We start from the raw sequence: 13831 nt of genomic DNA, 5'->3' as shown, positions 1-13831 counted from the left end.
ACTGGGCTAAGGGGGAGCAGTACGCGTTTGAGTTTTTCTCGTTTATAGTCCCTCGCGGCTTTCCGTACCAAAATAAAAACGTCATTTTGGAGCGAAAGTTTTGGAAAGACATGTCATGATGGAGACAACATGTCCCCGTGTCCTGATTAAAATAAACCCTAACACCCTTTAACAAGAAGTTGTTTTAAACCTGACACCACATATTTGCCGTAAAAATGGAGGGTTTGGAGATGTCAGCGATGATACCGGCTCTCCAGGAGCTAACTAGGTGAGCAACACCGGCTAAAGATGGCTAAGCTAACCTCCTTCATATTAGACATTCGGCGTGAATCAAACGTCTCCTACATGTTACACTTGGCTGTTACGCGCATACTATGTTGTTATATGAAGTGATATAAGATCATGTTGGTGTTTGCAGTGCCAGCGCGGCTGAATATGACCAAGCGGTCCAGAAACCTCGTCAGATCCTCTGTCAGTTTATTGACAGGATACTGACGGATGTGGATGTAGGTGAGTCTGTCAGAAATATGACAGTTTAACACACAAGACGTCAAAACAACACATTCAACATATGAATACATAAGATAATGTGATACAAGCATAAAACTGTAGTGTCTAGTTTGTGCAGCAGCTCTTTGTTGGATTGAAAGGTTTTACTGACACTGTGATGAACTTAAAACTATCCCTTGTTTTCAGTCCTTGGTTATGATTTGAGGAAGACTTACCTGAATCTTTAAATAACTAAGCTATACCACTCTGTCAAATTAGTCCATCACTGGGTAAAGTTGTACATTTCAATTAAAATAATGAAAATATTCAATATATTAAATATCAACAAAATATATAAAGTAGGCGATGAGTAGTGAAATGGTTCATAAAAGTGTTTCACTGCTGTGTATGTTTTTGGATTCATTATTGTTCTTTCAGCATCCGTGTGCATGTTGTATGGTAGATAAATTAACTGAACTCATTTGAACTACTGTATAAACTGCTTTGTACGGTAATTTAATCTACAGCAATGCATCTCATCATATCATATCATCCTGTTTGTGGCCGTCTTTTCCCATTTCAATTAAATATTTGAGTCAGTTGGATTTGATTCAATATTGATTTGGTTCAGGATATTTTTCAGTTACAGTACATTTTCTGCTTCAATATGAAAGAGATCTTCACAGAACTTGTACTTCAAATTTTTTTATCATGACCTCAAAATAGTTACATTTTGATATGTTTGATTTTCCTTTTGTTTAATGTAGAAAAATAAGTGTTAGCCAGTGTTTTCTTTAGTGCAAGGGCTGTATTCGTCAGTGGAAAAAGGCATTTATTAAAAACCTGATCTCAGGATTTTAATGATGTCATATGATTCACATTAAGACAGACTTTTTTGAGCTTTGTGACAATGTATTTCACAGCTAAACCCATATGATATATATTAGAGGTTTGTTTATCTGAATTCTTCAGCCTTCAGTTCGTCACATACATTAATTTTATGCAGAGATTTGTATTTTTTTCCTGCACATTTTCATTTATGTTTTATTGCTCTTGCATTCTGCTGGAAGGTGCTCTGACCTCCATGTTGATAAGCTCTGGCTTATTGTAATATATGACTTGTTTTCTTTTAAGTTGCTCTGGGTTTAAGTAAAAAGTCAAGTTCGGAGCCGGCCTGTGTGATGCTTCTGGACTTTGTGCAGCATATAATCAAATCCTCATCTCTGATGTTTGCTAATCCTGCCTGCCAGCCTGCGGAATACCCCGACACCACTCAGAGCTGTACAGGTAGGTGCACTTCTACTTAAAAACAACTTCAACCAGGGTTGTCATGAGACAAGTATTTATCATGCAGGTAATTACAGTTACTAATAGTGTTTTTTCTGGTTATGCAACCACTGCAGTATGTCTAATGTTTAATCATGCACATATACATTTTGAAGAAAAAAGTAATCATGGTTTGCTCAAAAAATCGTGATTAAATTATTCCTGTGACAGATGTACCTTTAATGACACATTTTTTAGATTAACTATTCAAAAAAACCCGTGTTGAGTACATTTCCATTTGTCTGTCCTCTGATTTGTCTCCTCAGACTTCAGCAAATGGGTGGCTGTGCGACTGTTACGCGTGGCAGCGTCTCCAGACTGTGATGTCATTCACGGGAGGGTTTCCGCCGTCCTGTGTTCTTTACTCCACACTTTAAGAGTCAGAGCCCCGTTCATCTTCAGCTGTGTCGCTGAGGACCTTATTACCTTGGCCAAGGACCTCAGCAACATCCTTTACAACCATATTGCCACACTCACAGGACAGGGACATGTTCTAGGACTTCAGACACAAAGCCAATGGCCCGTAACACTTACTTGCATCAGCATATCCCCTGGCTGTGCTTCTTTCTACCTCACACCTTCTCCTCTCCAGCTCTCGTGCCCAGCTGCCCTCGAGTCGCTGACTGCAGTGACAGTCGGCGTCATAACTGACGCTCTGAGGGGAGTGGTCTCCCATCATCACCTGAGTGTGGCCTGGGAAGCAGCTTGTTCCATTCTGGCTAATGGAAACCCTAAGCTGAGGAAGATCTCCATGGTCATGCTGAGGCAGCTGGTGGAGCTGGGAGGGTTTCCTGAAATGAAAAGTCACGAGTTCTTCATGGCCTACCTAGATTTGTTGGAAACACACTCATCAGACTTAGATGAGCCACAGCCCTATGAAGGAGAGCTGTTGAACCTGACCCGCTGTGTGTTTCAGTCATCTGGCATTTCTCACACACACTTTGAGCCCATGTACCTCTCACAGATGTTTGAGTGTGTTTGTACACTTGGAGGAGCAGATATGAAGTTGGGAACAGAAGTTAAGGAATCACTCTGTTTCCTGTTTAGATTTTTATTGTCTGTAGCCCCAGTTTATGAAAGTGCTGCATCCTTAAGGAGGCAGAGAGTGACAGAGGTCTGCAGGACATTAGCATGCACCGTTGGAACAGTGAATCAAGCAGAAGTATGACATTGTTTTTTGTAAGGGTGCTCCAATCAGTTAGCTACCGATATTTATTCTAAACAGTTTTATCAGATGACACAAAGTTCTTGAGACAATTCTGAAACTGGCTTCACTGGCCTCAACAGCTCTAGAAAAAAGAATAGTTAAATAAATAATACTACATCACAAGAGGACAGCTTTATATTTACTCAAAAATCTAAAAATCAGTGATCGACTCCAAAAATCCTGATTGGAGCACTCTTATTTTCCATGTTTCCAATCTCTACACTGTCTGCTACTGATGCTTCTGTCCCTGATCTGTGGTGGTTGTGATTTGCAGTGTGCAGAGGGTTTTCTCCAAGTCGCTCTGAAGGCTGAGACTGCTGTGGTGATACAGGAGAAAATAGACGGAGCAACACCTGCCAAAAAATCCTGCAAGTCTGCAGCTAAAACAGTCAAGAAAGTAACAAAAATGTCACCAGGGTAAGTTCTTAAAAAATTACTAAAACTGTCTGTTCTATGAATATGTCAGAAGTTATAGAGATGTAAAACACACCTCACTGTATCATATACAGTAACAGTGGATGCTTCCCTACTGCATTTAATTTAAGATGATGTAAATTAGAATTTATGTTTTTTCAATCTTACAGATTAGACAAAGATTAGATTACAGATTATTCGTACTAAAAAATAAAGTTGTTGTCCTACCAGTACCATTGCACCCCTAATTATTTGTGTGTGTGTGTGTGTGTGTCTGTGTCCAGAGAGGTGGACATGTGTGTCCGCAGTGAGGTTTGGTCTGTAGTAAACAGTCGACTGCAGGAGCTGCTGAACCTCCTGAACTCAGACTCCAATGAACCTGAGACCCCACAGACCCTCTCTGCCATGAAGGGTCTGACTTTTATTCTCCGCCTGGCAGCGCTCTGCTCTTCACCCACCAAGTAATTTATACATAAATGATTTCATCTCTCAAACCAAAATGCAGCGTCTCATATTGTTTCTTTTTCACCACCGGTTTTGTGTTCTGTTTTCTACAGAGTTTAATGGACATTTATTTTCTCCCATTGTTTTTTTTTGTTTTTTTTTTTTTGGGGGGGGGGGGGGGGGTTCTGTCCCTGTCAGCACGTCTCCTCTCCTGTGGGTGTCCCCTGAGACTTTGAGCCGGGTCCTGAAGACCTGTCAGTCAGTGTTAGAGGGCAGTGATCAACCTGTGTCACACCAGGACCACTTTGAGTCTGTTCTCCAGTCAACCATCGGGATCCTCGACTCTATCCTCTTCTTGACAAGTAACTAAACACACTCACCAAAACACACCCGAAGTGACAGATTTCTCCATTTGTTTCAGTTTGACTCATGTCTACAATATCACCATTAAAATCTGGGAATCCACATGTGCACAGGATTTCTGGTTTCTGTTGAATATTAAAAGATGATATACAATAACAATCCAAAACTGAAAAATTTAGATGATAATAACAAAAAAAAGAAATCCTTTAATATATGAAAAGAAGTGCACTAGTAGACTTTGACATTTTTCATTTTTCCACCCAGATGTAATAAAAACACCCACTTGAGTGAATAAAATATGACAGTAGATCAAGAACATTAGCGCCGCCGTCTGTCTCTTATTTAAACATTAACATATTTCATGTCGTCTTCTTTTAACTGAAATCAAATCTGTCACAAACCACACAAGACCTGCCTTATACTGTTGTTTCTTTTGTTTGCTATATTGTTCATTTACATGATGTTAAAATTAAAACTTATCTTTATTTAATTTATTTTTATTTTACATTTATTTAACCAGGAAGTCCCATTGAGATTAGGAATCTCTATTGCAAGGATGACCTGGCCAAGGTAGCAGCCATACAATGTCCAAAAAACATAAAACACATACATGATACACAAGGAACAATAAAACACAATAACAACTATTCAACCATAATGGCGTCAAGAAAAACAGTGACATTCCTCCATCACTGCATTCTCCATGATACTTTTAAAATCATTAATTGAAATAAATGTATGCAGTTTTACGGTTATTTGAAGATTATTCCACTACCATGGTGTATGGTAGGAAAATGCTTTTTTTGCAAAGTCTGTCAGAACTCTTATGGATGTATTTCCCATAACTAAGGGTAAAAGCAACATTACTCCAAAGTATATTGTAAGTTCAACCCCAAAGTGCATTCTTTTGAAAAAATTACCCATAACCAACCTGTCTTTGCTGTCTCTGTCTGTCTGTGCATAGTGAGCAGTCAGAGCGGGGACGGCCTCCAGAGGCGTGTGTGTGCTCTGTTATCCCTCCCTTGGGTGTCTGAGAACATGTCTGCCTCAGCCTATAAGAGCTCAGGATTCCCCTCGTGGGTGCCCGCATTGGCTCAGAGACTCAGCTTTTGTTACTGTGAGTATCCCTCCCACATGACAACACAATAGACCTTTTACGGACAAAGGTCAATCCAAAACTGTAATAAAAGTGTGTACTCAGCCTTCATTCAAGATTCAAGAACATTTATTGTCATTATGTGTACACACAATGAAATGTAAGTAGTTCTTGGTGCCAACTTAAATACTCAGATATATTTAATGAGAAAAGAAAGACACAACATGAGCACACAATATAAAACACCGTAAGAATATGTACAACATATGTAAAAAAAAAAAAAAATTAATTAATAAAATTAGAAACAGTATGTACAGTGGAATGGAATACTATGTGCAAGTGAATACCAGCAGAGATGTCTGAAAGAGCAGCTCAGTGGAAGTCACAGTACATACATTGTATATTAGTGGTAAAGTCAAGGGGTAGTCAGTAGATGTCTGCTGTTGGGGGAACAAAGTACTAGACTAATTTATATATTATTATTATTATTATTATTATTGTTGTATTATTGAAAATGGATGGATCTGTGTTCTATTGTGAATACAGTGTGGTCTTATGACATTGGACATTTTTTGCTTTCTGTTTATTTACATTTAAACATTTGGGTCACAGAAGAACACAGAACAATGCAAAAGTAGACACAACAACCACTGTAGTGTCCTGCTTACTACTGCTGACTGTGTCACTTCGTGTGTAAGACAGGTGTATGTTCTGAAGTTTTATTTTAAGATGAACTTTGGAAATTTTGATAATAGCTCCATGATTTTCTGCAAAAGTTTATTACTATTCCCCTGGTCTTATTTGTATTCAGCTGGAGCCAGTTCTTTTCTCCTCCTGTATCCACCTTCATCATCGTCATCTGAGAGGTTTCACAGACAGACAGCTATGTCACTGTCTGTCTGTGAAGGCGGTCACTGCAGGTGTGTTTAAAGACAGCAGTGTATAGTGCAGAAAGGATGGAGACATGTAGCACTGGGTCCCTGCAGTGCAAGTCAAAAAGAAAAAAAGACAGAAAAAAGTCTTTAGTTAGTTAGTATTTTAAATAAAACTTGTATTAAACTAAAGTGCATCTGTCCACATTGGTAATGAAAGTGCTTTAATCAGATCATAATTTTGTCTGTTTTTCTTTGTTTTTTGTTCTTTCCAGCTCCTCAGATCCGTGTAGACTGTGTGTCCCTACTGGCCTTTGTGCCTCACGGTGTGTGTGAGACGTGGCGTGTGTGTGTGTTTTCCAAGGCACTGCAGAGTCAGGATGAGGCGGTGAGAGCAGCAGCGGTCAGGGCCTTTCCTGTCCTTCTTCACCACCTGGGAAACGCATACCACAACCTCATCAACACCACTCTGCTGTATGTACATCTGTAAACCACATGTCACCATGGAAACGTTGCCTCAGTTTGCTTCATTGTTTCATAATCGGCTAAAATTTGCTTAGAGGTCTTATTTATGTCTTTGTGCATAAGAAATCAATATAAGTGAATCCTCAAAGGAACTTTGTGTTGGTAAATACAAGTTCTGCAAATGTACAGGATTTCAGTTCTGTTCAACATGTTGATGGTCATGAACTATGTTTTCAGCTCAAAAATGTCCAATTTCATCACAATTAATGCTATATTTTCATGTCACAAATGGCCAAGTTATATTTGAACTGAAATGACCTGAAAAGCAAATATTCTATTCTTTCAGATTCCACAATTTTTCTTACAAGATTCTATACTACATATGACATGTTATATTTTTACAAGTTGCAATATGGAGTATGGTGCTGATCCATCCTGCTTATGTTGCGCCAATACATACATGAAGAATGTCACACATCACTTTTTAAATCAACAGTTTTCTAATAATAAGCATTTTTATAAAGAAATAACAGTTCTATATTGTTATTTACTCTTTAGTATGATGATAAACTATACAATAAATAATTGTGATCCTAGTTTTTGCACAGGGATCATTAGTGTAAATGGTGGCATGGCTGCCGAGCATCAGTATGATGGGATCCACAACAACCATGTCACATCCGTCCACTGACACATTTAGTGTTTTTGTGTCAGCTGGTATTGTTTTAGATCCACAATACATTTATGAATAAGAGGAGAATTAGCAATAGTAAGTCTATAAGTTTATTCCTAATAAAGTACTGGTACTGACCAGAGCATCATGGGTAATGTCACGTCCGTCCACCAGCAAAAGTTTTCACATACACATGCTATTCAAAATCCAATATTTCTGAAAATACAGCTTCCACTGTCAAATAATATCAGTAGTCTGTGCACAAATGTATTAGTATTATTTCGACACAGTTCTATGCATTTCTTACAACTTTTTTTTTTTTGACAAAAATGGCCACTCATTTGACCCCCTAAGTAAATTTTAGCCGCTATGAATTGAGTGGTTTCATGGTCATCATGTATGTTGGGTATTTGCAGTCTCAGGTTGGAGGACAGTTCAGAGCAGGTGATGAAGGAGCTCGCCAGGATCGTGGGTCAGCTGAGTTGTGTCCAATCAGAAGTCTCTCAGCTCAGTGACACACAATCAGAGACCCCCTGTCCTCCTGTCCTCGTCTGCCATCGACTGTGCCTCACCTCAAAGCATGCACAGAACACAGCAGCGTTTTTGAAGGCGTCTGTTGTCCGACCCTTCCTGCTGCTGCTCAGACCACAAGCTCCAAGTAGTGTTAAGCAAGGTAACTCAGTCAAAATGTAGACTTTTAGACCAATTTTAGTTTTCAATTCCAAAGTTTGAGTCGAATTTCACATGGTATGTACATCCTGAGCCTCAACCACTGTATATTTTTCACTGGATTGTGTTGAAATTTGACTAAACATTTAGGAAGTCCTACAGATTATTTGCAATATGTATTGAAGTAAATCACAAAAATAAAATTTGCTTTAGTCAAATGATGAATTGTTTATTTTAAAATCCCCAGTTTATATTTTCAAATTTTCATTCTGTGTTGTAATAAAATAGTTTCATGAAATCCAGGAAGTTAATTGGTCTAGAATGGAAAACTGACTTCCACTGATCTTTAATACTGAGCTGAAAAAAACACATTTGACTTAAAATTTACCAAGGTTTTACTGTAATGTCCTTAAAATATTTTATGGATAGAAACTGAAATCTAGTGGAGATCCATCCTTAAAAAGCTAAACTATTTGTAGCTGGTGTGGATACTTTTGTTTGTTTTTTTGGAATTACTTTAACTTCAGATTTACATATATATATATATATATATATATATATATATATATATATATATATATATATATATATATATATATATATATATATATATAGTAATGCATTATTGTGATTAAAATGATAATAAGAGCATGGTCGTAACAGTGTAAAAACGTGGTAATAATATACATGAAATCTAAAAAGCAATAGATATTAGTGACAGCAAATGAAAATGGGTAGGTTAGTGTGTAAGTTGTAAGTTTAGTATGAAGAAAAAACCAAAACTGAAAACCATAACTTCTTTTTAATTTTTCAAATAAAAGCTCAGGATATATTTCTACATAGTTTGTAATAGGGAACACAATGAAGAAACCTAATCTACAATCTGAAGCACAACTGTTATCCAAATTAAAAGAAAGAAAAATATTGATCACCAATATTGTCAGAATCAATCATCGTGATTTATTTATTAGTATTTTTCCACTAGATTCTGTGATAAAGCCAACAGAAATTGCTGTTTCACTGTCTGTTTCACTGTCGTAGCTTTTCTAGAAGCTCTGCCGCATCTCTGTCAACATGTGAACGTGGCTGATGGAGACAGTGACTCCCGGGCTGTCCTCTGTGCTCTGATCAGCCTCATCGAGGACTCAGATCCAGCGGTCAGAATTCGGTTCAGCCAGTCAGTGTGTTTCCTGCTGATGGAGAATGTCAGAAACTCAGAGCAGGGCTCACTGAATGAGGTAAGAAAAGAAAAAAAGAGATAGATAGATAGATAGATAGATAGATAGATAGATAGATAGATAGATAGATAGATAGATAGATAGATAGATAGATAGATAGATAGATAGATAGATAGATAGATAGATAGATAGATAGATAGATAGATAGATAGATTTGTCATTTGTGCACATTGGGGTACATAGGAATTATTACACAAACAAACATTCAGACCTCTTAACGTTTAACTGGGGTAACAATAGCCATTTAATGTAATAATGTTCAACCCATTAAGCCTCGTGTATTATTTTTAAACTGTCTTCCAAAACCTGAGAGTTTTCTAAAAAAATTTGAACATAATGATTAATAATCTTAAAAGTAAAAACATGCAAACATTGTAATCACTTTTGAGCAAAAAACACATTTTTTACACAGTGGTAAAATGTCACACCTGGTTAAAAATACAGAAGCATCTCACAGCTATTGTATGAGGACAAAAATTATTTTATGTAAAATAAGGAGTTTGATGATGTATGTTTCCTTTTGCTCTCCCAGCTCCTTGTTGCTCGTCTTAAGGAAGCGTTCAACAATGCCAAAGTAAACAGAGATGACGACCTGCGTAACACTCTGATCCTCACCACTGGAGAAATCGGCAGGTACGGATGCTGTTTCTTGCACTTTTAGTTTGTTGTACATCCCCAGATGAACTCATTTCCAACAGAGTTTGTTTCCTGTTTCATTTCGTTTATGCTGATGCATTCATTTTGATAATACGCAGTTTCTATATTTCAGGCTCTATTTCTTCATAGATCCTGGACTTCTTAAAGCTCAGTCTTGTTAAGTCTGTTCTTCCTTTTCCAGAGCGTCTCAGGGTAGTTTGGTGTCCTTCTCTTTGCTTCGGCTGCTCCACTGCCTGTTGTCCAAGTCATCTCCAGTGTCTGTCGCTGCGTACGCTCAAATCAGAGCGCTGGCCGCCGCCAAAGGCCTGAAACTACAGACGCTTTTCAGCCAGTATAAGAACCCTATTTGCCAGGTAAAAACAATAAGCTGTAATTCAGAGCAAAGTGCTCCTTGGACCTTGTTTTTCTTTATCTGTTTTTCTATCTATTTTACTTAACATTTTTTTCCTTTTCTTCTCACCTCATTGAACTGTATCATTCTTTACACTGTGGTAATCAAAGTCAGTTTTGTCATGTGTACATCGCATAAAGAAAATTGAAATTACAAAATGCCCCACAGTGCAAAATGAACATAGTCAAAAAAAAATACTAAAAAATAGAAAACAAAGGATAGAATATAACTATAAATATAGAATAAAACTATAAACAGCAGGGAGTTGAGGAAACAATAAATAGACCATAAAGGTGTTATTGGTAATAGATGAGTTATTGATTTAAAGTGACATATGCAATATGTGCAATATGCAATAAAGTGACAAGTGACTCGAGACTAAAGTGACAAGTGACTGGAGACTGGAGACTGGAGACTGAGATCAGTGTGTGTGTCTGGGGGGAGGGTTTAATACTCTTCACCTGATATCGATGCCTGTAGCAGTGTTTCTATTGAATTTCCATAAAAGCAAATTTGAAGCAAAGTTAAGCTGCAGTAACATAGGAAAATGCTAATTATGTACATTTCCGTAAGCTCATTTGGAGCAAACAATCTAGGCTGCATGTCGTCAGAAGGTGGCTGTATATGCTACATTATGTATGACTGCAACAGAAAGAGGCAAAGAAACATCAAGTGGTGTTCAGCTTCAGACTGTATAAACTGGATCACATTAACAGTTGCTTGAAGGGAAGTGTCATCCATTGTTTTGTCCTCCTTGGGGTTTGTCACAATTTCATTTCTGGAGCAGGAAGAAAAAACATCAGTGATTTTCCAGTAAATCAGTCGAGAACATACTTGACTCCTCTGCAACTGTTTGGCAACCTCGAAGGAAAACAAGTATCACTTAGAGATGCAAATTATCAATTAATCCATGAATCATTAGTTGGTTGACTTTATCGATCTATTAACGATTAACTGATAAGCGGCGATTTTCCTGAGAACCTGAATTTCTCTTTCAATAGGGTCTGTAAGAATAAAAACTAAATATTCTTTATATACTTCATGAAAAATGCATGTCATATTCTTTAATGATTGATTTCTTGTACCATCGGATATAGAACAGGCAATGACATTTATGGAGTAGAACTAAATAAATTCTGCAGAGAAATTCAGCGAAATAAATGGATCTGAAGAGGGGCAGTTTAGAAGAAATGGGCATTTCTGACTTTGCATCAATACCTGACATGATGAAGTGAGATTTCAGCGGGGATGCGGACAGGTGTGGACAGGTGGATAGGGTGACTCCCCAATTATTCAACGTCAGCAATGAAGCCTAGTTTAGGTAGTGGCGCCCCCTACTGTTGACACCTCAAATCCCACCATGGAAAAGGGCAATTAACTGACAATTGATTTAATCGAGCAAATTCTTATTGATAATTAATTGATAGTCGATTAATTGTTTACATCCTTAGTATCTCTTCATGTTTTTTGTGCAGGCTGGGAAATATACCATCATGTGATGTCTCTAGATGAGTAAACTAACACACCTCTTGCCACTACTTGCCTTAAATACACATATGTCATTGGTCAACTGCAATGTTCTCTAAATGGATTAGATAGAGGCATAATTTAGTTTCCTCATCAGTCTAATAAGCTGTTGCTACGACAGGCTGTGAATAAATTGTGGAAAAAGCACAACTGTGTTTTGCTAATTTTTTCTTTTTTCCAGACACTTTCTGATGCAGTCCTTAAAAAATGTTAAAACCATGTTTACTTTAAGGTGTAATTAATTGAGATATTGACTTTTGAATGAATACTCATGTATGACTCCAAGGTCTCATCTCTCTTAACATTAAGTTTGTGTTTTCTCCCTCAGTTCCTGGTGGAGTCGCTGCATTCACGTCATGCCTCAGCCTTACGGAGCACACCAGACCAAGGCGGAGAATCAGCCAATCAGAGAGAGCTGGCCCTGGACATCCTGGCTCAAATCGCACACGCTTTTGACTTCCCCGACCTCCACCGCTTTCTTACTGTACGCACATTCACATACTCAGACAAAACAAGGATACAGCATTGCACAGACAACATATTTATGTTTCTGAGCATTTCTAATTCCACATTTGTTCATGCAGCGGACCCTCCAGGTGCTCCTTCCCTACCTGGCAGCCAAGGCGAGCTCCACAGGCTCCTCCCTCATCCGAACTCTGGCCAATGAGCTAAAAGCAAACAGGAGAGAGATCCTGATCAGCAACTTCAAATACATCTTCAGCCACTTGGTTTGTTCCTGCACCAAGGAGGAGCTGGAGAGGGCTTTCCACTACTTACAGGTTTTCATTACACTACCTAACATTTAATTAAAACTCCATTCATGACAGATACCAGCCTTAATGGAAAGTGTCAGCCAAATATCGAAAATATAATTTAATACACAAGTGGACGCCGCTGAAACAAAGCAATCCTCTTGGAAAGATAAATGTTCATTGTGGGAAATTGGCCAAAATTTTGGCCAAAATTTTGACTATTAATCAAATATAGAATCTCTTAGAAGACCAGGCAAAACCGAGTTCTCTGACAGATGACGACAAGGGCATTACTCTCGAAATGAATGATGATGATTAACTTTTAGAATTGAATTATAATAAACTGATGTAACATAATTTGTAATAATGTAAAGTGGGGTTCTTAGATAAATAAAGCAGTGAACCTGAAACCACTGTTCCTACTCTAAACTATATACATATATATATATATATATATATATATACACACACACACACACACACACAGTATGTGTGTGTGTGTTTGTATATGTTTCTTTTCCTGTTGTATTTATAATTTCTTTCCTGATACTTTTTATTTTACTTGAATGGAATGACTGTAACACCCAATAATTTCCCACTGGGATTAATAAAGTATTCTAATTCTGAAACTGATTTATTTTTGTAATTCTCTTAATATTCTTCCAGAGTGAGACAGAGATTGAACTGGGTTCGCTGCTACGACAGGACTTCCAGGGCCTTCACAATGAGCTGCTGCTTCGCCTCGGAGAGCACTATCAACAGGTCTAAGAACACACCACACCTCATGTCTACATACTTATGTTTGAAAACTGCATGAAACTCAATATTTGACTCATTATATCAATAGTATACTCGTTACATATTTGAAAGGTTCCTCAATTTTTTTTTGTTTTTGTTTTTTTTTTATTCTGTCTTCCATTTAGTTTAAATGTTGTATCAGTTTAGTATGAGCTTATTTTAAGGAATTAACCATTTTTACTTACATTTTACTGTTAGTTTTCATAGTCTGTCATGAAAGACTCATTTAGAAAACAAAAAAAACTTAAGATGGAAGAATACATGACATTAAAAACCATTGTTTATTAAAGATCCCATGTTCAGAGCATTTTTATTTATGTTCAACGTGGCATAAATCTAAGAGGAGAGGAGACTAACTTTATGAATAGGTAACCACATAGTAACAAACTCCAACTCTGTTTTTTTTTCTGTATGTACAGATTTTGGAAACTGTCGTTGCTTATCCAAAAT

At 37.5% G+C, this 13831-nt stretch overlaps 1 protein-coding gene across 1 annotated transcript in view; it reads left to right on the top strand.

Moving 5' to 3' along the window:
- The first annotated feature begins 89 nt into the window (after positions 1 to 89).
- Positions 90 to 13831, top strand: part of atr (ATR checkpoint kinase) — a 43411-nt gene continuing 29669 nt past the window's right edge. The window contains exons 1-16 of the mRNA XM_030126462.1: positions 90 to 268; positions 419 to 510; positions 1624 to 1776; positions 2082 to 2977; positions 3297 to 3439; positions 3721 to 3897; positions 4079 to 4242; positions 5208 to 5360; positions 6487 to 6685; positions 7766 to 8022; positions 9060 to 9256; positions 9789 to 9889; positions 10095 to 10266; positions 12160 to 12315; positions 12416 to 12610; positions 13250 to 13345. Coding sequence (XP_029982322.1) covers positions 216 to 268; positions 419 to 510; positions 1624 to 1776; positions 2082 to 2977; positions 3297 to 3439; positions 3721 to 3897; positions 4079 to 4242; positions 5208 to 5360; positions 6487 to 6685; positions 7766 to 8022; positions 9060 to 9256; positions 9789 to 9889; positions 10095 to 10266; positions 12160 to 12315; positions 12416 to 12610; positions 13250 to 13345 — 3204 coding nt within the window. The 5' untranslated portion in view covers positions 90 to 215. The remainder of the gene's footprint in view (positions 269 to 418; positions 511 to 1623; positions 1777 to 2081; positions 2978 to 3296; positions 3440 to 3720; positions 3898 to 4078; positions 4243 to 5207; positions 5361 to 6486; positions 6686 to 7765; positions 8023 to 9059; positions 9257 to 9788; positions 9890 to 10094; positions 10267 to 12159; positions 12316 to 12415; positions 12611 to 13249; positions 13346 to 13831) is intronic.

This window comes from Sphaeramia orbicularis, chromosome 22, assembly GCF_902148855.1.
Source record: "Sphaeramia orbicularis chromosome 22, fSphaOr1.1, whole genome shotgun sequence".
In the NCBI taxonomy this organism is placed as follows: domain Eukaryota; kingdom Metazoa; phylum Chordata; class Actinopteri; order Kurtiformes; family Apogonidae; genus Sphaeramia; species Sphaeramia orbicularis.
This window is presented reverse-complemented; position numbering and strand designations above follow the sequence as displayed.